Consider the following 26,509-nt stretch of genomic DNA (forward strand, 5'->3'; position numbering starts at 1 on the left):
CTATGATTGCATTAATTGTTAGATTGACACAAAAGTTGAGAAACTGAGTTTATAGGTTATGTCATACTATTGACAAATGTTGATAGTGTTAAGTAAATTATTAGTTTAAATCACTCTGCAATCAATCGTAATTCAGTCGATTGAGAAGAAACAGCGCGTATTGCTAGTCAAACATTTAAAATAACAAATTATAACCTCTAACCTGTCATAACAGTGCGACCAAACAAACGAACTAAACCGACCAATCACCACGCGCGAAGTTAGAATTTAACTGTGTTTAGCAAGAATTTCAAATTCCAATTTTAGTAAATGTTTTATTCCACTTTACCATTTACAATAACAAATTTTAATTAATTTCAAATTATGTACAATGTTTTAGTAAACAAAATATATTTCTATAGTTAAAATTTGTTCAATTCTTATTTTCATTCAATTCCTTGTTCCTATTGTGCAATTTAATAATATTCATATCAATAAATATTCTACCGAGAAAAAGACGTTGTCACGTAAAATCTTCGCCCGTAAAACCGACTTTACAGGCAACCATAATTTTTTTGTTTTCATAGTATTGTTTATAATATAGATACTAACCGGTTATGTTTAAAATTATTTTATTTGATCTCATTTGGTCTAAGTACAAAATCCCTCTTTTGGAAATACAAATAGGTAGGTATTCCATGGAATAACAATGCTGGTAATCATAATGATCGTTATATATTCTGCTCCTAACATATTTGTTAATAACATCACTCAATACGGCAGAAAATAACATTACAACGCTAATGAGGTAAACGAGGGTTAAAAGAAGCGTCAATGGCGCTCTAAAGGAACGAAATGGTGTCGCAGTTTATTTCTATGCTTGTACGTTTAGGGGGGTACGAGATATGCCGTTATTATAAGAGTAATGATTTCAGTTTTCACCCCCTTGTTATGCCTTATACTTCAGCCCCACCGTGTCTGATAAAGGGTTAAGGATGGGGAGAGTCGCTGTAAGTGCCGCACTGTTTATCAGTTGACCGGATTGTTTTAGAGGGGGTGAGGGTGAAACGTTCTGTGGCCTGGTGTTGGGGGGGGGGGGTGTAGGGTGAGTCGTCGAGGCAGTATGTCTGTCAGCGACAGTGTGGCTTACCCTACGCTCCACAACTGCGAATGTCTTGCCTATGCCAATATTGATATTAAACTATTTACTCTTCGAAAAATGTTTTGTGGTGACTTTATGTTTCCTTTTATTAGTGAAGATAAACATGCACATTTTGCTTAATATTTATATGAAGAATAATTTTAGTACTTCTCTAAAAACCTGATTTATTCCAATGGCTGTAAAGATTTGGTGCCCAACTCATCATATATCATTTTAAAAGTCGATAAGTTCGAGGTATTGACATTACCTGACATCAACCAGTTGTCTGCAATTAGTTATCTTAGAGACATCACGTTCTCAGCGTTTCTTAATTTATTAAGTCCTTCAAATTTAATGGGATTGCCACTAAACACGGTTTACCTTTTCCGTAAGTATAGGAATTTATAGACATGGTGAAAACATCTCAATGCTGCTGTGAAATTTCATTCTAAACGAGGTGATAAAGAAAAACATTGGTGGAAAGTAGACATATGTAAGTCATCATCTCCATTTAAAATTTAAGGCGATGAAAGTTATAATCGTAACTTTGTTATAAGAATATTCAATTCATAACAATTAGTTATAAGTTGGTTTTTCATGGCGTTTTGTTCCAGCAAGACATTTGAGGTATTAAATCTACGGGTCAACCCATTGTATATTTGTCAGATTTTAAAACATACCGTTTCTCATCCAAGAGGGTGTAATTTTGTCATTCATGGAAATCGTCCTATCCCTAAAGAAGATTTGAAAATTTGAAACTATTTGAAAGTTAAAATTTTGTTAAGGACATTCAAATTTTATATCTTTATATCATTACTTTATAATGGAGACGATATACTAACCACGTACGTTTTAAATGTTCTCGATCCCTGTGGAGCGCGATTATTACCCTGAAAGTTGTACAATGGTTCTGAATCAGTTATTACAAAAAGGAAGGTAAATTATATGACTGAATTAGAACTTTAGTCGTAGTTGGGGGGAAATATTACATGTTTTGTTTCTTTCTCTATATACAGGGTGTACATAAAGTCCTGCACGGGTATAATATTTTCTGAACGATAACAGATAAAGAAACAAGATTTGGTACATCAATACTACACCTAAAAATCTACTTTTTGAAGGAACTATCAGTTTTCTGTAATATCATGGGGACGTCCCGCAAGGAGTCAGAAGGAAATCTTAAATAGGAGCATAGGTCAATATGGACATCATTTTAAAGGGCTTATCTAGCAGAGTTTAATGCCGCAAACCGCACTCAAAAAGATTGATCCAGTACAAAATGGCGGCTGTTCAAAGATTTTACTTGGTTACATTTTATTAGTAGCCATAACCCCAGTAAAGCAAAACTGCAACCAAACGAATACTGCAGCTAACTACTACATTATGCTTGTCAGTTGTACAGAAGTGAATTATGACATTAGTTATCCTCAAGGGTTACAGATTTGGTCCTAATATATTGATAACGGGGAAAACCTGATAACAGTAACGATTAGAAATCTCTTATCTTTGGGTCGCAGTTAGGACTTTCCTATTAGCCAGTCTATTCATAGTAGGCTATTCTAGTTTTCTTGTTTTAGTAGTGCTGTCCATCCATTTTATGAGTGCGCTTTAGTACAAAAGAGTTTGTCGTATTGCTTGTAGTTCTTCAACTACACTATGTCGCTTGACGAACGTGAACGTATAACACTTCTTATGATGGTTGGGGAAATAACAGACGATCACACGAGGAAGCATGCCATTTATTTAATGACTACTTTCACGAGAGGCAGCCAATTTCTAGAACAACTGTAGGGAGAACTGTTCAACACTTTATGAAAACAGGAAGTGTTTCCGATCGTCATAGTTCGCTGAGATTTCTAATTGTTACTGTTATCAGGTTTTCCCCGTTATCAATATATTAGGACCAAATTTGTAACTCTTGAGGATAACTAATGTCATAATTCACTTCTGTACAACTGACAAGCATAATGTAGTAGTTAGCTGCAGTATTCGTTTGGTTGCAGTTTTGCTTTACTGGGGTTATGGCTACTAATAAAATGTAACCAAGTAAAATCTTTGAACAGCCGCCATTTTGTACTGGATCAATCTTTTTGAGTGCGGTTTGCGGCATTAAACTCTGCTAGATAAGCCCTTTAAAATGATGTCCATATTGACCTATGCTCCTATTTAAGATTTCCTTCTGACTCCTTGCGGGACGTCCCCATGATATTACAGAAAACTGATAGTTCCTTCAAAAAGTAGATTTTTAGGGGTAGTATTGATGTACCAAATCTTGTTTCTTTATCTGTTATCGTTCAGAAAATATTATACCCGTGCAGGACTTTATGTACACCCTGTATATTGACTACTGTTACTCGATTCGTATAGGGATTGCTATCTTTTATATGTTTTCAATTACTGATTAACGTAACCAATAACTTGTAGCTTGATTTACAAACATGGAAGCTGGACAGTAAACTCGATTATTACCTCATACATTTCATGTAAACTATTATCAAGATAAAAATGTAAATTTGAGACACATTCAAGTAAATATTAACCTTGTTAATAGGTAAAAATTAACTTTAGTTACGGGTAATATCCATCCAAATTATTACAAATGAAATGTGGATGGTGTAAGCTGTCTGCGTACATACAACTTGATTTAACTGGGGCGGGTGGGATGTGGCAGCACGTTGCTAGGTGACTGTGGGACGCAACGCGTGGGCTCTACCCCTATTTAGATCCAGACAGACAGGTGGTAAGAGTAAACCCACCTTCAGTGTTTCGGTTCAGTGAACACGTCAACGAAGTAGAAACTTCATAGAAACCGTAAGATGAGAAAAGGAAATGTCACTCTACATTTGGGAAATCACTCAGCACTTCTGGGAGGCATAAACATGTTTACATCACTTGATGCTACATGTTACTAAATAAAATCTAAATTAATTTTCTCCTTCTTTCCAAACATGTGTTAGTTATTAAAATTGTTAGTTACTTTATTTTTTAAATATTGGAGAAATATTAACAAAGTTGTTTTCTCTGTTGAGCTATAAAAGGTTTACAAAGTGCATTTAAAATTGTATTCAAATCGAATTAATTAAACAAAATTTATAAATTTAAAAGTTGAAAATAAATAATTTAAATATAATAACACTGTAACGTAAATAATTGTTTTGATATTGGACATTTATAATTAGGTAGGGTGCAGTTTTCAATGATTTTTTCTGTCTTATCTTCAGTTAGCAAGGAAAATATTATTAATTAAAATATTAAATTTTATATAGTATTTCGATCACGCCATCTACCTTAAAAACCCAGTAAACAGCCTTAGTTACTAGAAGGTCCACTAGATGGCGCAGACCCACAAATATGAACAACCTCACGCTTACAACAGTGCAATGCTACCTATGGCCACCGCTACCGCCCTGCACATTACGGTTGCTCGTATCAATGAACTTATATGCGTCTAACATTATATGTGTACATTGTATTTAATGAAACAATATGTGGTAACCTCCACAACCATTGACGTTACAGGTTATACTTGAAGGCAAAGGTAAGAGAAGATAACGGTGTACTAAATACAACAAAACGTTGTGAGAATTTCTATTTTTGGAGCCATTTCTCAACCATTCAAGATAAAGCGAAAACTTTAATTACAACAAAATTTAGGTTTAAGAAAGCTATTGATAGGTGTAATAAAATTCATAACTTTACATTTAAATTTTATATAATTTTACGAGTTTTTAATTTCCTGAGTTTTTAAACAATTGAAATGTGCTACAACGTTACAACTGTACACATTTCTTGGAAAGAAAACTTCTTTGGTAATCTTTTTTATAAATTTCATAAAGATTTTATAACATTTTTAGGTTGGTAACAGTAAAAACAACTGTGAAACCGTACAATTTTCATTTTGGACCACCCTAAATGCAGGTATTGAATTAAGTTAAACATTTTTCATTCAAAGTTATCAGTGAATAGATCTTAAATTATTCAAAAAAAGGATCGCTACTTCCCCTAAAGTGCCATTTTGGTTATTAAAAGTTATTCTACCAATTCTTTGGATTTTCGCTAAAACGAAGAACGTGGGATCAGCCGTTATACATCGTGGACGGGTGGTCTGCCTCACCCTGTTTTAAAGTGTTATATTATATATTAATACATTATAATCATTTTGCCAATCAGTCTGGAGTTTTTACCAAACATTTTACCAAACTCTGGAGTTCCCCAAGGATCGCTGTTGGGACCCTATATCTTTTCACTCTTCATAAATGACCTTCCTGAAGCTCTACAATGCGACTCACTTCTGTTTGCTGATGATGTGAAACTGTTTTCCATCGTATCCACTGAAGAGGACTGCCTACGAATCCAGGAAGATCTTTGTGCAATCGACCGCTGGTGCGAAGAGAACAAAATGAAACTCAACACTAAGAAATGCCAAGTGATGACCTTCCATCGGAATCTCTCCCCCGTTGTCCATGAGTACAATATACGCAGTGAGCCCTTAACTCGTGTACTGCAGGTAAAAGATCTTGGTATTACATTAGTACCTTCACTGAATCCTGAGTTGCATGTGCGAAACATTTGCAGCAGAGCAAACAAAATGCTTGGATTTGTCTCCCGCTTCTCAAAAGGCTTTAAAGTGCTTTAAAGGCTTTAAAGGCTCAAAAGTGACACGGCTTTAAAAACTTTGTATTGTGCTTTGGTACGCCAAATCCTTGAATATGGCTCTCCAGTGTGGAACCCCCACCAGAAGTTTCTCATAGATGAACTAGAGACTATTCAAAGAAGATTTATTCGAATAGTGGGTGTCAGAAGTAGCCTTCTCTATCGTCAGGTTCCCATCGGGGAAGTGTCTCGTGATCTGGGACTCCTGACTCTTGCGGATCGCAGATTCTCCGCTGACGTTGTACTGCTGTCAAAGATCCTTAACGGCAAGATCGACTGTCCCGATATGCTGAGCCAGATCCTCTTCAGGACCCCTTCAGCCACTCGCTCCAGAGACCTGTTCGCTAGGCAGCAACATCGCACCAACTACGCAGCAAACGATACGATTTACCGACTTCAGAGTTCTGGTAATAGCGTCGCCGACATCGTTGACTTTTTTGTGGACAGTATACCAGTGCTCAAGAGGAAGATCGCCGGTCTGCATGAGTTATCTGCCTAGGAGTTGCACAATGAGGGAAGACACTCGTTCTTACACTTTACCTGTACGTCTCTCATTGCTGTTATTTATATATTGTGCCTTGTTAATTCTTGTCTATTCTTGTTTATTCATGGTTTTATTCTCATTGTTTCGTGCTAATTTATTGCTGTTATTGTTCGTTGTTTTCCATATTTCAAATCACGGTACACTAATAATTAATTACGTTATTGTCATTCATATTTTATAACCGTTTCGTCACTTAAATAGTTTATTAATCGTTATTGCTCTATTTGTCACTGTGGTTGTTTACTTTCATTGTTTAATTATTTTTCAAAACTGTAAAAATGGAGATGTCCGTTGAAATGTAAAATAAAAAAAAAAAAAAAATAAATAAATAAAATAAAAGTCTGACATTTTGCTTTGATTTACTTAATATCGCGTATTAAGAACCTGACAGGTCATGCAATAACTCTTGACAGATAGAAAGGTCCTAGAGACATGAAACTTGGTACATGGGTTCCTGTTGGTTCAATGAAAAACACTTTTGCCTTTCTGCGATAGGGCAGCAAAGTCAAAGACAGTTTTGACAAAGGATGGAATAGTCAGAACATGAAACCACCAATGCCAGCCACGATGTTTTGTTCTTACCATAGGTAAAATATGGGACTATTCACAATAAGCATGAAAGAATGTAACAGTTTCCTACAGTAAAATTAAATTCAGAGAGTAAAAACAATGTTTTATTAGGCTTAATTCAGTTATTTACAACATTTTGGTAATACATTTCCCTATTATAAAATTACTTATTAGAGAGAGATCAATATTTTGATCAGAAATCTTATTCCTCTTGAAAAATCTAATGGCAAAGCCTGACCCAGTAAATGTTGACCTTGTAATGCACAAACGGAGTAAATACTGACTGAGCCGTAAATGAACGCCGGTGAAAGTGGATCGTGATTGGACCATGCTCTACACCCTTGTGTCCGACCCGCCAGTATAACACAATAAGCGTGTACCTGTATGTTCCCGGTCAAATATCACATGCTAACCCGTTTAACTGGACATTTCCAGATAATATGACTCTTATCTTTGATAAGTTAGTCATGTTTATCATAGTTTTCGTCTATTTCTACATCTGAGATTGTTTCTTAATGTTTTTTTTTGTAGACGAATATGAAACGAGAGAGGCATTTAACACGAAATACAGGGTTTATTAAGATTAGTATTGATCTGGATATACCTGATTCCTGGATTCAAACCAGGACTAACCACTCAGTTCTCAGAACATTGCAACAGTGATATCGAAAGTCAATTAGATATATACATCGCATTACCTAAGTCATATGGGTTCTCCATTAATCTGTTACTAGAATCTGTAGAATCTTTTCAAGGTGTTCAGGTTACATTTTATTAATGTAGAGAAGTTGAAATTGTAAAATTGATTTTAAACCTCATTAATATAGTGAAGGCTGAACATGCATGGTTTTGACTCCACCTGAAATTATTAATTACACCTCCTAACCAACAATTAAGTTTATTATAGCACTCTTCTATTACATTTATAATTCATCATTCCTATACATGCTTGGATATGGAGATGGTCACCCCATTATAGAGTTAACTTATTTTGTAGTACGCCTTTGATTAACCAAACATTTTTTTAAATTAATTATGGTCTTGGATGTACATAAATTTCCCCATTCTGAGATGTAAGTTGTGATCATTGTAAGAAAACTGCATTGGGCATTTAATACGTCTCGTTGTTCCATGTCACGTATCGAAATACTGCTATAGGAGCATTTTTTGAAACCCTGGTGTGACAGTAAATCTTGTTTTATGTATCGCCTCCAGTGTGGACGTCATTACCAAGCGAAGCACGAAAAGTAGTTTTCTACAAATTCTGAGCCAAGTTGATGTAATTGTAAAAAGCCGCATCCTCCGCAAATCGCATTAGCTGGCTTCTTCATATTAAATGTTGCAGTACTTTTTACAATATAAAAACCACTCCAGTAATCATATAAAATAAAAAAATAAAGCAAAGTCACGGTGTGCTAAAATGTGTAAAACTGAACGAGCTCTCTAATATTGTGCCATTGTTAATTTAATTCAAGGCGAATGAAATTTAAATGTAATTTGCACGCGAGCGTGTCAACATTTGTTATTCCCAGCAGAAAGATCCAATTTACGTAACACAGTTTTGGTGTCGGTGTCGGGAGGTCCAGCGGTGCGATGCAGCCCTAGAGATTCTCAATTCATAGCGAATGACAATGAAGTATACCCAATTGTTTAGGTCATTTCGTTCTGCTCAATGTTAATGTTGAATGTTTTTGTTGCACAAATATGTTGTATATAACATAAATGTTTGTCTCGTAGCTGCAAATGTTGAAAGTATCCTGATACTGTAAACAGTGGTAGTAAACGTGTTATTGTGTCAGTATTAATCTAACTGTAACATACTGGAACGAGGTTAGTATATCAGTAAAGAAACTTATGGAGTCTGAATTACAGTGGTTCCAACAAAATTTATATACTGTTCAAAAACACCAGAAAATAGCAATGATCCCCGAGAATATTCAGCATTTTAAAGAGACGGAATTGTCAAAGGCTGTAGGAGTGACGTGATGCCTCAAAGTGCCAAGTAGCTGCGGTACCTAGTGGGCATGGGGAGCAGGTAGTGCCATGAGTATGTTTTCAGTCATTGTTATATTTGAAAAACCCCACCTTGACCAAATATATTAATACCTGTATATCAAAAGCTGATTAGACTCTTGATAGAAGGTCAAGTACACCATCCTTATTAGCATAGGGTAAAGGAGACCTCAAAAGACCATTTGCATAATACCTGTATTAAGAGTGTGACAAAGATTTTCTAGGATGACGAAGCCAACGTTTTTGAATAAACAAAAGTTGATTGTATAGTTTCTGCCTACGCCCCTAATATGCTGTAAACCGTATATAAAAACAACTATCTCGTTACACTCCTCTTTTGAGAATCCTTCATAATTATCCTTCTCATCTGATAGTTGATAGTAACTGTAATTTAAATCCAGTAAAGCGAGAAGATTTAGAGACCTAGAGCACCGTGAAGTACCTCGGTTTGAACATTAAGACCTAGTTCTCGTGTTGGAAGCAGATGTTTGGTGGAACCGACCACTTCTGTAAGCCGAGTGATGAAAAATATTGACGAGTCTATGATAAGCAAGGTGTGATTACGCACTCTTTACTCTAATGAGGGAGATCCGAGTGCATAGAAGGGTGCATTGCAGATGAAGGATGCACTCCAGAGAGATAAGGGCAGCATGTATGCCAGCTGTCGTTTTGATTGTGTAGTACTTTTACATTGATCCCTTCTGATCGATTAAGATAAAGCAACGTTACAGGGGAAACTTACCCATTTCAAAACTTGGGTACAGCCCATGCAGGACTAGTAATTACTTTACGGTAAATATTGGTGGAGAGTCAGGTTATTATGAGATGTGATACTGTGGATAAAGTGGGAACAATGGAGGGTAGATTATCACCTAAGCCATTCACTATTCTGTTTCATAAATTGAAGTACAACAGAAGATAGTTCAAAATAGTTACCGTTCGTTCGCACTGATTCGAAAATTTCCTAAGCTCAGGGGCTCTTTCTCGAATAACAAAGGAAATAATAACATTAATTAAAAAATATAAAAATGCATTTACTCAAATATTGTATCACCGTAAATGTATGGAATATTTATTAATAAAGTATCTGTCGAAAACTTTTGATAAACCATTAAATATCAATAAAAAAGTCAGAACACGAATATTGTCACTTGCCTAATTGATTAGCATCAATGTCACCGTCAGTTTCCAAACAAAAGTTTGTTAAGCGACTTTTCGAACTCGTTATATTTTTCTACAGAAATTGTTCAACAATATTTTCCACTTATTAGTTTGATCGTTTTTCAAATAATTTGTGATGCATCATGTTTTCGTATCTACTTGTGTATATATTTAATAATTTCTAATGATTAGAATAATTAAAAGTTTCATACATAATTTTTCAATGTTACAAATTTATGCAAACGGCTTAACATTACTCATTTAGTTATAGTTTTGTATGTATCAATACAAATGTTTCTTATTTGGCTAAAAACAACTTTATTCATTAAAAGTAAGAAGTTATTTTAAATAAATTGCTTAAAATAAAAGTTACTCAAACTCAAGGCCCAAACTGCACCTTATATGACATAATGTTTTAAAATATTTACCTACAGTAATATATTAATCGCCTATGCTATATTTAACCTTCTATAATAACATTTTTTCTTGTAACATGTCTTTATAAATATGAACCTAATATACCAAAAATAAATTTACATTCGACGAAATACTGTTAATAAAAATTGTTCTCGAGAATTGCGTCTTCTTTCAAAAGAATAGGTAATATGGACTTTGGAGAGTACTGGCCAAGATATATAGATCTTGGTACCATCTTGGTACTAGCTTTTATTGGGAAGGAAAACATTTACAGAAAGTGCGAATAGAAGGTGCATTTTTATATAATTACACCAATAGTCTTTTTACTTCTTCCATACTCCCCAATCTGTGCAACTAACCGATTTTATATATGCATGTTCTTGCAAATCATTTGAAGAATACATGAGAACTCAATATATAATCAGGTTACGATCGCCAGTCAGAGAACAACAGAATTTATTTTTATTTTAAACCATCAAGACCACCTTACCAAAGAAAGGCTGGCATATAAACGCAAAAAATAGTCTCCTAAATATATTTTATGTTTTTAACAATTAATAAGAGTAAGAAATGAAAATGCAAAAATGACACAATATTATTTGCTTGATATGGTCAAAGTGAATAGAAATACAAAATCAATTAGTAGGTTCGCTAGGTAACTAAGATAACTAAGATTAACTAGTTGTGATCACTACTCCTTTTATGGTTCTAGTGCTCTAGATGGTGTAAGGAGTTGAATGAATAATTTTCACGTTTTTTCATCATAGGTGAAATATTACATACTCTTTCTGATTTTGTAATAAACATATGGAGTACTGATTTTTTTCTGTCCAAAAAAAGCTGTGATATTTGTAATAACTGTTGATCGGTTATAATAAACTGGTATTTCATGTTATTAATTTTCAAACTAAAATGATTCATAATAACATATTTTGGCCTGGAAATTCATTCATTTATTATTTCCAGCTCATATATTGACAAAGTGCATTACTTATACTAGGTTGAGTATACTTTATGGATTCTTAATTAGAGATTGTTAATAATTATAAAATATATACTTTAACCTGTATCATAATCTTATTACTGTATTTTTAATGTAATCACTGTTAATTGGATACATATTTAGTATAAATTTATATTATTTAACTATACTTTATATATCGTTGGATGCATGCAGATTTCCATAAAGAATAACATTCTTTAAAATATATTTAAGTAGCATGACGTTAACACCAATAAAAATAATATTGATTTAGATGTACATGTCTACTAAAATATACATAACTTATATTAGATCTTGAAGGGAACAGATTTATTTGGCTGTTAACGCCCTAAGGGAATAATCTGTTAGCGTGACAAGTATAGAAGTGCCCTTTGAGACCAGAAGCTGACAACGCGTACGAGTAACATTGTAGCATCGATCAATTTATGATGTGTCTCATCAACAAATTAAGAATTTCCTAATCGTAAGGACGTTGAGTTCGAGTAAAAGTTACTTGTACCTAAATAACATTGTGTATATTATGATTATTATTTGAATTAGTTATTTTGATCTAATACTATAATCTAAAACGTGTTTGAACCTATATTACCTGATGACAGAATACTAATTTTGCTTAGAAGTGTACACATAAAATAAAAATACGTTTACCACCGAATATCGAAATACGTCAAATAGAGCCAGAGTATTGCTCTTTTGACTCATCATACTGGAGCTATCTCCACGTCCTTACCCTTTTAATAGAAATCGAATCAGGTAAGATGGATTGAGGATATAAAAATAATTAATAGAAGAAATAAAGAGTCCCAAATTTAAATTAAGTGAATATCTAAGAAATAACATAACCTCCTGCACTACAATGCGTGCAATGTTATTGCAAATTAGTTTTACTTCTCAGTTTTTCCATCAGCCAGTTTACAATGCATTAATACATAATTAAACATACATGCCCATACATCCATACATATACCATTCATCTTAGTTTGATAATTTCCTTTAACATTAAAAATACACAAGTAACAACGATATATTATATGTATATTAAAGTTAAAACAAATAAATTAATATATGTGATACATTAACATATAGGAAGAAAAATTATTGTTTTGAAAATCTGACCAAATCAAAGGCGATAATAAAGTACAGTTTATGCAATAGTTCATAAAAAATAAACTATTATAAGCAGACATGATTTTCTTGAACTACTACACGATTATCGTGTACGTAAATCGTGCAAGTTTTCTGAAAAATAACTTATACCCTATATAATAATATTAGGCAAATAATAGAAATTTATTATTTACATTTTAAGTAGCTAAAACAATTAAAACCTCTACATTTATACCGTATATGTGTACTTTACCAATAACAGTAAATTTCAAGATATCACTATAAATTTTACTACCAATTTATTAATAATATTTCAAGTACAATTTATTCATGCTTTACAAACAGTTCGCATTCATTAGAGTTTACCTAGGACATAAATTTAGCAGGCCTTTAAGGATTACAATGAAGCACCAGGATGAAAAATGTAAATATTGTAATGTCGGAAATGTTTTATATTTCAGGTTTAATATAAATATGTTAAATAGCTAATAAACACCGTTTTCTTATTGAGAGATCTGTAATGCACGATAATTAACTAAAAATTAATTACTACATCAATACGGTATGCTGAAACATTTTCATTGATATAATTTTCAATTATATTCATGTAGTACATACGTATTTTCTTACTAAGAACACATTAACCTCTTACTCGCTTGCTTATTTCGCTTCTAGTCTTTTCTAGGTTTGGTATACAACTCTAGAGTAGGCACTTTCTATACTAGAAATAATAATACTCATTCGGTTCCATGAAAATAACAATTTACTTTAATACTCTAAACGAGTATGTCATAAAATAATTGGGGTTTCCAAAATATACGGCGTTTTCATCTTGTACAATTTAATATATAAACCTTATAATATTATGCTCAACATTTAAAAATGATGGTATGATCAAATGTAATTTTACGGAGGCATGCGTAACCTAATTAAATTAGCACGATTGCATCAACAGTTTCAAGGTTTAGATTTAAATAATTGTATTTGATTTGCTTCCTACTTAGTCGTTCTCTAATAGTATACTTCGTTAAAGGAAATAACAGGTATACTGTATATTAGTATACCTATACTTACAAAATTGTGATATTGGCACGTATACCTTTAATGCTAAGTGCGATGGTATTGTGTGTAGCATATTGGATCGTAATGCAGAATCGGTCACTATAAGTGGTGCAGGTATCCCACTCAATTTTAATTAATTGACGAGCCACTAACTGCCTCATTACGAGGCTAATGAGACCGCCGATTTCACTGGACCACAAGCGACACTGTGTTGCAAAAATACGGTTCAATCATTAAATTATAAACTTTAATTTGGTTTGGTAATGTTCACTTTAATTAACAATTATGGCTGCGGAAGTTATTTGATAAAAATATATACCACATGTTAAGTTTTTAAAGACTTTAAAGTTGTCAGTGGCAGTAAGAAATCTGTTGTACTCTAGTAATTTATTGCAGGTAACTGAACAGAACAAATTTGTAAATTAAACAGTACAAAAAGTACACTCCATTTAATTGTCATTCTCATGAAGCTACAGCTATAGAAATTTCTATTTTGATTTATATTATACGGATAAGGAGATAACGACAGAGATTCCTTCAGCATTGATTAATGAGAGAGTAAATTGAGAATAAATGCTATCTTCCAATGTAAGGAGGCTAATTAGGTGTTTTAAGTATAACTGATATTTTGCTGCTTCTAATTTTTTGTTATATTTTACGGTGGCCACCATATTTACATAGTAAAATGTATAAATATGAAATGTACAATAATGTAAATTATATCGTTGCGTAGACATACTATATGTAAAATTGTCAACAAAGTTCAAGTGAATGGACAATAATATAGGATTTCATATGTAATAGTAGGTTTGTATGTATATAAGTAATAATTTGAACAATAGTAATACGCAAAAATACAAATACATTTTACCACGCTACTTTGACAAAATACGAGTGGCTTAAATTAAAAGAATGGATATACATGAGGGCCAAATACCATTGACTAACGAATAGTAATAATTGTGTCGAATTTACATGAGCAATTCGAGATAATTAATAAACTTAAAATTATTATTAGATTAAATTAAATTAAAATGATAAAAACTCATTTTGAAGCTATACTTAAGTGATTAAATATTAATTTATGTTGGGTAAAAATAATATATATCATTAAAAATATATCACATTGATAGCAGACGATACAGTTGCAATGGCCGTTGTGAAAAACGAAGAGGAATTCGTAAACAAATATACCTGTTTAATATTGTAAACAGTCAAAATTGGTCATGATGACTAATTGGATACAATCCAGATATTGGATGTGGCGACTAATTATCTATGTCGATACTTGCTCGCTTGGTTATGGGATATTGCAGGGTTCGTATTGGCCCTTTACGCGTTATTGGATTCGATTATGGATGAGTTTGTTTGGAAATGTAACGCTGATAAATAATAATAATTCTTGTAACTAGTAAATATTATAAGTATCAGTCTTTGCCTGAATTAATATCTGTGCGTTAGCAAAGCCTACCACTCGAGAAGTTGATTATTCCGTTTATGTCCGTCCGTCTCACGACCTGACTGTCTGAGTACCTCTAAAACGAACTGACCTATAATACAATTTAATAGATTTTATAGATTTAATAGATTGATCATATGAAATTATGCAGCAATTCAAAATAATATAGTATCCCTTTTAACATAATGTAATAAAGTATCCCATATATGGAACGATTTATTCAACAATATTTCATGTAAAGTATTGGCCACCCTTGACCATCCATTCAATTACTACAAGATATTCATATTTTACTATTCTAAATGGTGGTACGCTCTGTAGGGACATCAAGGATTAATTAATTAATTATTGAGACACTTTAAGACGAAATATTAAGACATATTGCACAGCCAAAACACACTTGCTGAGAGTCATTAGGACACCAATTTATTTATTATTAAGTTAAATATTAAGTTTTACTCTATGTCAATATAAAACAGTTATGTGATTTATAAACTTATAATCATTGTACGACGATTTAGAGGCTATATAATCTAAGACATTTAAATTTAAATAATCTGCCCTCATATGGGACATAACCATACAATGGTGTCTGAACTCAAGTATAAAAAGCCAAGCTGCAACCGGAGGACTTTCGTGACATAGAAAAATAATTGTTCTATCAACTTGAACATTGCTAGAAACAGAAACTGTATTCTAGAACTGTACAAAATTAGATACAACAGATGAAGATTTTCATGCTGGACATTTATCGTATTTTAATTAATGGACAAGTGTGTCTGATATAATTAAACGAAAACTGTTTATGTATGTAAATAAATTACACATAGCCATGCCATCATGGTTAGCCATAACAATAATGTAAAAATGTTTACTAACGCTTAGCAAAATTCTATGGAGTGATACTTAACATAATCGAATTTGCTGTTCATTATATAGAAAGTTCAAAAGTTTATTGAAAAGGTTCCAGTCTATAATATAAGGCAGTTTGCTTTCGAGATATCTTGGGGGTATAGAAACAAACAGACAGAAATATAAATATATACATATATATATATATATATATATATATATATATATATATATATACATATATATATATATATATGTTATATATTTTGTTAATATTTCCTTATATGGTTCTGGCTGAGCGCCAGCGAAGCCTGTCACTCGTGGAGCAGGAAGATATATATATATATATATATATATATATATATATATGTGTGTGTGTGTGTGTGTGTGTGTGTGTGTGTGTGTGTGTGTGTGTGTGTGTGTGTGTGTGTGTGTGTGTGTGTGTGTGTGTGTGTGTGTGTGTGTGTGTGTGTATATATATTCAGGAAGATAATAATATTAATATTAATATTAATATATATATATATATAATATATATATATATATATATATATATATATCTTCCTGCTCCACGAGTGACAGGCTTCGCTGGCGCTCAGCCAGAACCATGTAAGAAAGATTAACAAACTCCAAGTCTATAATTTATTTCTTTTTCGTTGTATAATTTGAAATTAGAATAGATATAAATTAAATTTTTTCCAGCCCTAAACATCCAATTTCATCAAAAATCTGATAAAATTCCTAAATTTCTATTATAAATATATTCTATTAATACAATCCAATTTGTACAAATTCAAATATGAAATAAGCTTTGAGTAAATTTCATCAGTGTCTTATATATTCTACTACAAAAACAATGAAAGCTTTTATTCCTTTATGAAAATGAGAATGGCTGAATAAAAGTTTCATTCACTTGAAATGGACAAAAGAATTCAATTTCAGTTATCCCTCGATTTGATTATATAGAACAGATTTGACGTAGAAATCGGTTTATCCTCACCTGAAGGTTTCAACTGTATTTAATCAAACTGGAAGAGTGATTTTAAGATCACTTTAACCTTTGTTCCTTATCAATTGATATCGAATTGATTACTAAAACTTGATTAATAATGTAAAACAAACAGATGGAGGTAAATTATCTAAGTTTTCCTTTAATTTTCAAGCTACACGTAGAGGTTTGATCCTTTGTTTACCATAGCTATTTTAATATGTTACGCATTTAAACTGCTAGTCTGATTTTTGTATATTTTCAAGCCATTTGTAAAACAGTTTTTTTAAAGAACCACTTCAAAGATTTCATAATTTTATTTATTTCAATACAATAAATATAATTCTGTATAAATAACATATTATTCTGGTGTAACATTCTATATATTTTTAATATGTATCAGTGCGAATTAGTTTAAGACCTTTTATAAACTTGGGGTTTGATAAAAATTGTCCGTATGAATAATTTATTTAGCTGTTATTGCAAAAAACAAAACTTTTATATGGTATTGTATTTTCAGCAATAAAATAACATGAACAATAGACTGCCTAACTTTTACGCAAGTGGCAGGAATACTGGAAACAATAAAACAACGAAAGCACGTTGCTATGGAAACATGCAAATGTCAATTTTGATGTTATTAGACTAATGTATGCAAATGTTATACTTTTATATTATTTTTTACATCAAATCACACTTAAGGAACAGTGCTACTTGCCAAACGGATAACTCGCACCTGGCGAATTCGTCAGCTGACATAATATATCAATATCATATTTAATTATCACTCCAAAGACATACAAGGAAAAAACAGGCAATAATAAATCATCAAAATGTATCGAATGCAGCTATATGTTTAATTGGATATTTGAACTGTGTGAAATATCAAATATTGTCTAAATACTAATTGATATCGTTAGCTATCTGTTGTAGCTATTGGTCGAGCCATTCGACGCTATTAATTTTAAAGGTTTTTACCGCGTATGATATGCCGAGGTCGCGGTACTCAAAGGATTGATCTTTGATTGTCTAAATTATTTTTTAATTATTGTATTAAATTAGATCAATATATTTTTAAAGAGAGAGATATACGTTTTGTAGATAATTAGGAAAATTGGGTAAAGTGTTACAGTTTAAGTTAATTTCACCTATAAATTACAAATAAAATGTTTACTCCCTCCTGATATAGATTCATACAAAAAACCACTAACTGCGGCAGGCACGTTGCAACGTGACAAGAACTGACGCGGGTGAGCTGAATAAGATAGTATAAAATAGCCCATAGCTGTTTGAATGCGCAACCCTCTTGACTTGGTAATAAATACCTTAGGGTATAATGAATAGTAACGAGTAAGAGGTAGCAATGAATTGTTCAAGAAAAGCTTCGGGATAAGCGACGCAAAGTCAGCTGTAGACTAAGACTGTAGACTTAACAGTTCCCTTTCTGTGTTACATAATGAAAACTGTTTGAGTTCTTGTCAGTGTACGAATTTATAGAAGTACGCTCAAGCCTCCAACTATATAAAGAATCGATTCATGTCTGAATCCTATTGAAGTAAATTATGTTTTAAAGTTATTTTTTTAATTCTGTACGAAATATGAGTATGCACAATTATACTAATTGAACATTTATAAAATACTCTTGTATTAATATAATTTAAAAAATCCTTACAAAATGTAACATTCTCTGGCTTTGATTTTGTATAAAGAAATGTTTACATTTTCGGTGTTATGGTAATTAACTACAAAAATGTTCCAATTAAACATCCTGTTCTAATTAAACATTTAGGAACAAATATTCCACATACGGAGTAAGTTATATCGATGTACTCTTATGTATTCATACCTTATACTTATAATAACTGTTTTGAAAATACATTCTCAACTTTTTTTAAACTTTTTTGACACAATATTATTGCTTTAAATACTAGTGCTTCATATTACCCATAGTTACATTATAGTACATAGACTGCTAGTTATATAAGAAGCAATTTAAAAGAATTTCCTACGTTTTAAATATATTTAGCATATTTTAAATTTTAATATTTCCAATCTAAATTTTTGATTCTCATTTTTTTCGAAAAATACACGATACTAAAAGCTTAAAAGGAAGATTTGATCTGTGTATTTTAAGAGTTATTCATCTAAATGTCATTCTACTTGATAACATTACCTTACAGAAATCTGATTAAAAATACTTTTTCAAAAATATTTGGTTAAGAGTTTGACGATAATGCTATTTTACTTTTTCTTTAAAAAAACTTATCATTTTCATAAATTATAACGTAAATCCAACGCCATTATTCACATCAGAACATATAGCATATAGATTGCTGCAATCACGTGATACTGAAAGTTTATTAGCAAGTTTGGTTTTATGGTGTATCAGTTCTTTTCCTAAAGTAATTATTCAACATTGGCATGTGTTACAGTGAAACAAGAGTGAAATAGCTCGGAATACATAAATTAGCGACAACAGCGCTGGACATGCATCGTCTACTGAGCTGTGGTCCCATATCAGTCACTGATAGCGGTGCATTAGCAGTCCTAGCTACGGTGATAGTGAGAATTATGTCATCTGGTATATTGTGTGAGAGTAATACATTTGGAGTGATTAGGGAAAATTATGGCTGTAATACTAATTACAATTTTGGAACACGAAATTTTGATATTAATGAATTATACAGACTCAGTTCGTAGACACAAGTCCAATACATCCACCTTCCTCCTATGACCAATGGACTAGTCGTGCTCCACAATATTATTATATTATTAGAAAGCTTTGACAATTGAATGAGTTTCAGCTTAAAACTATCTTTCCCCAATTATTGGTTGATGTAATCTCTTCAGGGACACAGATTATAACACTCTTACACCCATTTGTGATGGGAAATGTTCAATAAACTTTAAATTATGCTGATCAATTCTATATTTTTCTTTGGCTCTCTAATCTATGAACATTCCTTTCGTATTAACTCGCTTACTAAATGAAGGAGCGTGGATTTCTTGAGAAAACCGGCTTTCAATATTATTGTAAAGCCGACTTCACAATTTCAAGGCTTTTCACGTATTCTTTTATTTAATCCATCATTGTACCAATACAGTGTGTTTAATTTTACGGTAATTGGAGGCATTTAAAATATGTTTGATTCGCTTAGAAATCGTATTTATTTTAGGCTAACTAGTGAAATTTTTGAAAGGGCACTTATCACGTTAAATTCCATAATTCACGTTATTGAAGGTAAAATATTTTCAGTATTATAATGTTTTATATATAGCTACGTATAATAATGATAATTTAAAAAAATATCTTTGTCTGAAAAGTGTTGAGCCTGACAGCATCTGATATTTTCTGTTGTAATAATTTTGCATGTCTAACCTTGAGTTAATGTCAACAGCTTTATAAAATAACATTGAAAAGAAATAAAATGAAAAATTTGTTTATTATTTTTCACTACAATCTAAAAGAAATAAAAGTATAACCATTGTGATATACTGCGTAGCAGTGAAATACAGCAGGGCCTGAGTGAAACGGTGTAAGAGACATAAACTATACACGTCCGTGATTGAACATAAATTGTATAACTTGCGCTGTATCACAATATGACAGCTGTCCAATACGAATATACAACTAGTGATTAGTATGACAATACATTTATACTATTCTAACGAATTCGGCTTTACTGATATTTTATTTATTTTTATATTATTCACAACGTAATGCAGTTATAGTTTTTTGCAGTGTCTTATATAGTTTGTTTACCAGTCTTAACTATTACCAAAATTATGGTAGGCTTTATAAGTTGGAAACGTGTATGTCATTAATTTTCCAAAATAGAACAAGAATGAAACTAGTTGTATAAATATTATTAATACCAAGCAGTCCTGACACCTTTTATTGCATTACATTTCTATATTATTTCTATCGGTTTCTAGTAGACGCGGCTGTTTAAAATTTCCAAAATAAAGGAATGTAAAAGAAATTAGAATAAAACGGAGTTTTTGGAACTCCACTCTCGTTCATAACGATAATTCCTGAATTCTTACACGTTTTTTTGTATCTCGTCCCGTTTAAAAAAGGTTAGAAACAAATGTGCAGGGGTATATATCATAACATCACTGAAATAAATATATATATATATATATATATATATATATATATATATTCAATAACATGGAATACTTCCATAAAATTGTATTTACAAGCATAATGTATAACGACCAATTACAACCAAACCAACTCCAAATTCTTGAAAATGTCTTTATATGCTTATAATTTATTATGTCTTATTATAAGGTTAAAAACATCATAAACTATTCCAATTTTTACAAGTATATTAATACATCAATCAATAAAGAGACATATTTTACCAACTATGTTTACAAATTATCCTCAATAACTAATATTGGATCCTCGCTTGGAGATAACGGTGTTACGGGGGTACATGATGTCACCTTTCATCATTCAGCGTCATCAAAAGGGATGTTTATATTTTTAGCTGATTCTAGACCACAGAATGTCTTTTACTTGTGAGGTTTTCTATGATTTATCTGAATAGTGTGCAAGTATAATGTTACCACCATTGTAAAATTGGGAAAAATGTGTTTTGTTTTGACTTATAACCTTTAGCACAAAGAATGAGCTGGGCATTCCTAACTGGAAGACTCAATTAGATGGTATTAAAAGTGTTTCTTGTCAATTATTTCAACATACATCTGTTTGTATCAAACAGATGGTTCAAAAACCGTATAAAATATTGTATTGTATAGTAATTATAAAATAATCACCCATTACGTACCCATACAATATAGTTATGGCTGATAAAGCTGCTATTGATGACGAAACCAGTATTTATCCTGTCACAGGCGCTTTTGAAACAAAGCGTTGGAATCATGTTACATTATATAATAAAGGATCACGAAAAGGCAAGAAACGTGTCGATGTGCTTGAGGCTAGACAACGTCAAACAATCTTCGCCGTTCCCTCCCACTGATACAATATTGAAGGAGTTTGAGTTCCTGACACCATGAATAACGTCTACCATTGAAGGGCAAACACGCCCTCTGATGAAAACGCAAAGGGCTATATTAAATTTTACTCAATCCCATTTGGCCAGCCTCACACAAAGGAGGGATTTTCAGATTTACAATTCAGGCAGAAATATTTATTCGCTACGGTGTTCTTTGTGGCTATCCACGTTTGTCCTGCAGGCTTGAATGGATGAATATTATATTCTTGATTTTCTGCTCAATGGAGGTTTCAGTTTCATATTTAGATGAGTCTTACTCAAATGAATACCAGTACTAATTATATACGGTTCTTCATCGTCCTAAAATTTAATGAATTGCATTTCATATATATGTTTTTAGTCTCATTATTTTCTTTCAGACTAAAACAGTATTAATAACATTAATTATTTTTAATAAAACGTCTAAAATGTCTTTATCAACTGTAGGCATTTTATTTTGACATATTATATAGACAATAATATAAGAAAACATACTTCAGGGATAATATGACGTTATACATGACAGCTATCCAAAGAATTAATAATTGGTGATTTCCCCAAATAACGAACCCCAACAAGCAAAGAAGGTTTTATTTTACAATTGCTATAGTAATAAAAAACCAGACATTTTTGTTTAATATTTAACAACTACTGTTTAAAATTGGACTTATTGGACCTGTTTTCTCTTAAGTAAATTTATTATGTTAGTAAATCTGATGCAGTTGATTGTCATTACTATTTATCGTAAAACAAATCTCAGTTCTAAAATATGTGAAATAACCATAATTCAAATTTCACGGTATTGAACATCTTGTTACATTTTAAATATTTATATTTAACTAAACTCGTGCATAACAATACATAGACTAACTCTCATCTTTATGTCCTCAAGCCCATCAAGACCCATTAACAATTATTGAAAAACATAAATTAAAAGCGAGTTAAATATTGTTATTAAGGTTTTAAAACTTAATAAGGTGAGACTGATAGTAATACAATATTTAATACCGGCAATCCACACAACTATGGCGGTAATTTAATTAATATTTAATCATTTCAAACTAGGTCCTCATATTATTTTATACGTGACGTACATCAAATATCGAACTCAAAATGTAAATTTGTAGTGAAATTTGAAGTAAAAATTAAAAAACCAGGAATGCCTTATTTCACCAGGCGAAGTTAGAGCGAAGCCCTCCTTAACACTTAACCTGGGGGCAAACGTCTTAGAAGTGACTTTCGAACTACCACCAAAGGTCGGGCAGGTTGACCGCTTGCAAGGACAGGCTTGCTTAGCGGTCACCCATCCTAGCAGCAGCCACACTCGACGTTACTTGATTCGGTTATTTTGTGATAACCACGGTAAAAAGAAGAAAAATTACCAAAGTATTGTGAAATAATGCGTTACAAATCGATTTTGTCTTGTTAACACTATGTTTTTACTTCAGAGTCCTTCAAAACAGATTAAATTTATATTTAGGAAGACCGTAAATTGTAACAAGTACTTTTAATATTACTATTCTAAATGTATTTTTGAAGCCCCCCAGTAACACCCCAGTGTATCCATATAGTCACGGTACAATGTACAGTATTTGGAATCTCATGGAGTACTCTCACTTTAAAATTTATGTTTTTTAGTATTGTCTTATTAAGTACATCTACTGACATGTCCGCGCGCAGATTAATGGAGTGTTTCAGACTGACCAATAAACAAATAATAACTAACATTCTTACAAGGTTGATGTTTTTTAGTATTGTCTTATTAAGTACATCTACTGACATGTCCGCGCGCAGATTAATGGAGTGTTTCAGACTGACCAATAAACAAATAATAACTAATATTCTTACAAAGTTGATAATTAAGTAATCAATATTGGTTAGACAACTGTTAAATGTGCCTACCAAGACAATACACGGTTCAGGACGGTTTATAAGCACAACAGCAGCGGTTGTAGCCGGACGTTTAATCACTGAAAGCCATTACTCTGACAGCCACAACTCAGTATATCAACGTTCCTGTCCGAACTGTTCTGATGAAGAGCTTTCGCGCCCGCAGAAAACTGTAACTTCTCAGCTTTCGTACTGGCCTTGAGTTGTTAACTTTGAAATCTCCAGAGATGTATTGTTTAAACATAATTCCTGAATAAAATGGGCAATGTTGTTTGAGATTTTGTATTTCAATAGGATCTCAACGGTCATTTTAATTCCTTTAAAATTAATTAAATAAAAAAAACTTTAATGTTGTAATTAATTTTTTTTATTTTAAATGAAGTAAAATGTATGGAATTTGTTGAAACAACATGCAATTGTATGCAACAATATGTACTGTTTACAATTGCCTGGATAAACAAACAAATTTGCTAACCAAAGATTACATTATCATACGACAAGTATAATGCCATGATTTAAAATTTAATTTAGGATTTCATCTAGTCACCATACTTCAATATTTCTAAGAATATTAGCTTCCATAAAGATTGTATTTCTCTAGAATCATTATATAAATTTATATTTACGAACTTAATTATTATATGTAAGCTGCTTTTCTTTTAACAATACAACTTATTTCATAAACTTATTACTTTTTTGTTATCAAATTCAAATTATGTAAATGACTTCGATCACGCACTAGCTTAGGATTAAATTAACTAACCTGCAACTTGAAGCGTGGCATTCCTGCTGGCAACGGATCCGGCGATGTTGGTGGCAACGCACCAGTAGACGCCACTGTCCGAGTCCTTCTTGCCGTGCAGGACCTTCAGAAAGAACAAGGACCCGACCGGCAGGACCACACGGTGTGTGCGGGCCTCGTCCACCGGCCGGCCGTCTTTGTACCACGTGATCCGGGGCTCCGGCCGTCCATCCGCCTGGCAGTTGAGGGTGACGGGCTCGTTCCTACCTACCGTGACGTCACTGGGGTGTTCCGTGATACGGGGAGCCCGGTACTGTCCTGGAACAAGACAGAGCTAGGTCAGATATCAGCCTTGAGAGAAGGGGGGGATTGAGACGAATACAGAACAATAAGTGAACCTGAGATGCCATTCCTCCAGATCATGAATATGTCAACAGCATACTACTATGACTAAATAACATTTATAAATTCAACTACAAATCAAACAATACATCTTTTACGCCAATAAAACGTATCGCTAAATAAATGTCTATGTTCCTAAATATATTTTACACTAAAAACCTATGATTTACAAGATGAAGATACAATTTAAAACACGTTTAGTTCATGATCATTACAATGTCTAGAGCTTTTACCAATTTTATTACTGAATCATTGGAAAGCAGTTTCTTTAATTGCATCTAAGCCATGTTATACTGTCCAAATTAAAGATTAAAAACTACATTAATCATTTTATAAAAGTTACTTTTAAATGATCAATGCTATTGCTTACATGAAATCGAATAAAACTTTTTAAACCTAACGTAACTTAGGAAGAGTAAAGTTAGAATATGTAAAGTTGGTTAATCACATGTTATGTTAGGTTAGATTGCGTAACTTTAAACGAATATAACATTAAATGTTTATGTATTTTTACCAATAACCTGGCAATAGAAAGTGACGGCAACGCTATTGAGTCCTCCTAGTCAGAAGGTTTATAGTGACTGAGCAAAGGTAAGACGTTGCAAAGTGGCACGTATAGGTAAGGCCCTGGAGTATAATAAAGTTTACACTTGACTCGGCCATTTTATAGGAATCCTAGATTTTACATGCCTAGTAATTTTGTAACATATTACACGACAAAAATGGGAGTTTTAACAGTAGAAATGCGAACATCATTATTATCCATATCACTTTTTCGTTTAATCTTAAGTTTTTATCCATCAATGTATACTGATGCTTGTATAGTAACTCTTTTATAGGAAACGTCAAAAGAGTGAAAATCATGTTACCATTTCAAATCCTTCAACCTCAGAATTTGAATTAAGGCTAAAGATAACAAGGTACTAATATATAGTTTTTGTAATTTATAAGAAATTATTGAAATACATCAAGTACCTGAAAAGTATATTTTTAACCCGTAGCATCTTAGTGTTAGTACCATCAGTTATTATTCTTTCTGCTTACACGATACATGTTAATATTAATATTGTATTAGCATATATGAAGATCATATTGCTACATATTATAATTGTATTACATATAAATGAATAATAAGGTAAATAATACAAAAATTTACGTATAGTTATCTGCTTAGAATTATAGAAAACAATATATTGACAAGAGCTTATACAATCAACAATTCCACATGCTCCGTAATCAGCTTAGTGTCTAAATAGGATCAGTAGTAACCCAGTTCTTTGAACAAAGCAAGCTCCGCGTAGGTCTTTAAATGGAGGAACAATAATCAGGGTATTAGTATCCATACTGACTCGAGCATGCGCTTTCAGAAGCCTCAATAATGCACTCAAACTGTACTATTCGATACTTACGTACCGATACAAGGTTTAATAACAAAAAGGTATTGTTTGACGAATACATATAAATCAGCTCAAAAGGTAGAACAACCGAGCTTAAAGTGGTACTTTCTTTACAGTTAG

General features: G+C 32.2%; 1 protein-coding gene across 1 annotated transcript in view; it reads right to left on the bottom strand.

Annotated features, from left to right (window-relative positions):
• LOC124354226 (roundabout homolog 2-like) overlaps window positions 1-26,509 on the bottom strand; it is a 607,997-nt gene that overhangs the window by 317,682 nt on the left and 263,806 nt on the right. Inside the window, exon 3 of the mRNA XM_046804531.1 lies at window positions 24,612-24,908. Within this exon, the coding sequence (XP_046660487.1) occupies window positions 24,612-24,908 (297 nt within the window). The remainder of the gene's footprint in view (window positions 1-24,611; window positions 24,909-26,509) is intronic.

This window comes from Homalodisca vitripennis, chromosome 2 (assembly GCF_021130785.1).
Source record: "Homalodisca vitripennis isolate AUS2020 chromosome 2, UT_GWSS_2.1, whole genome shotgun sequence".
Taxonomy (NCBI): Eukaryota; Metazoa; Arthropoda; class Insecta; order Hemiptera; family Cicadellidae; genus Homalodisca; species Homalodisca vitripennis.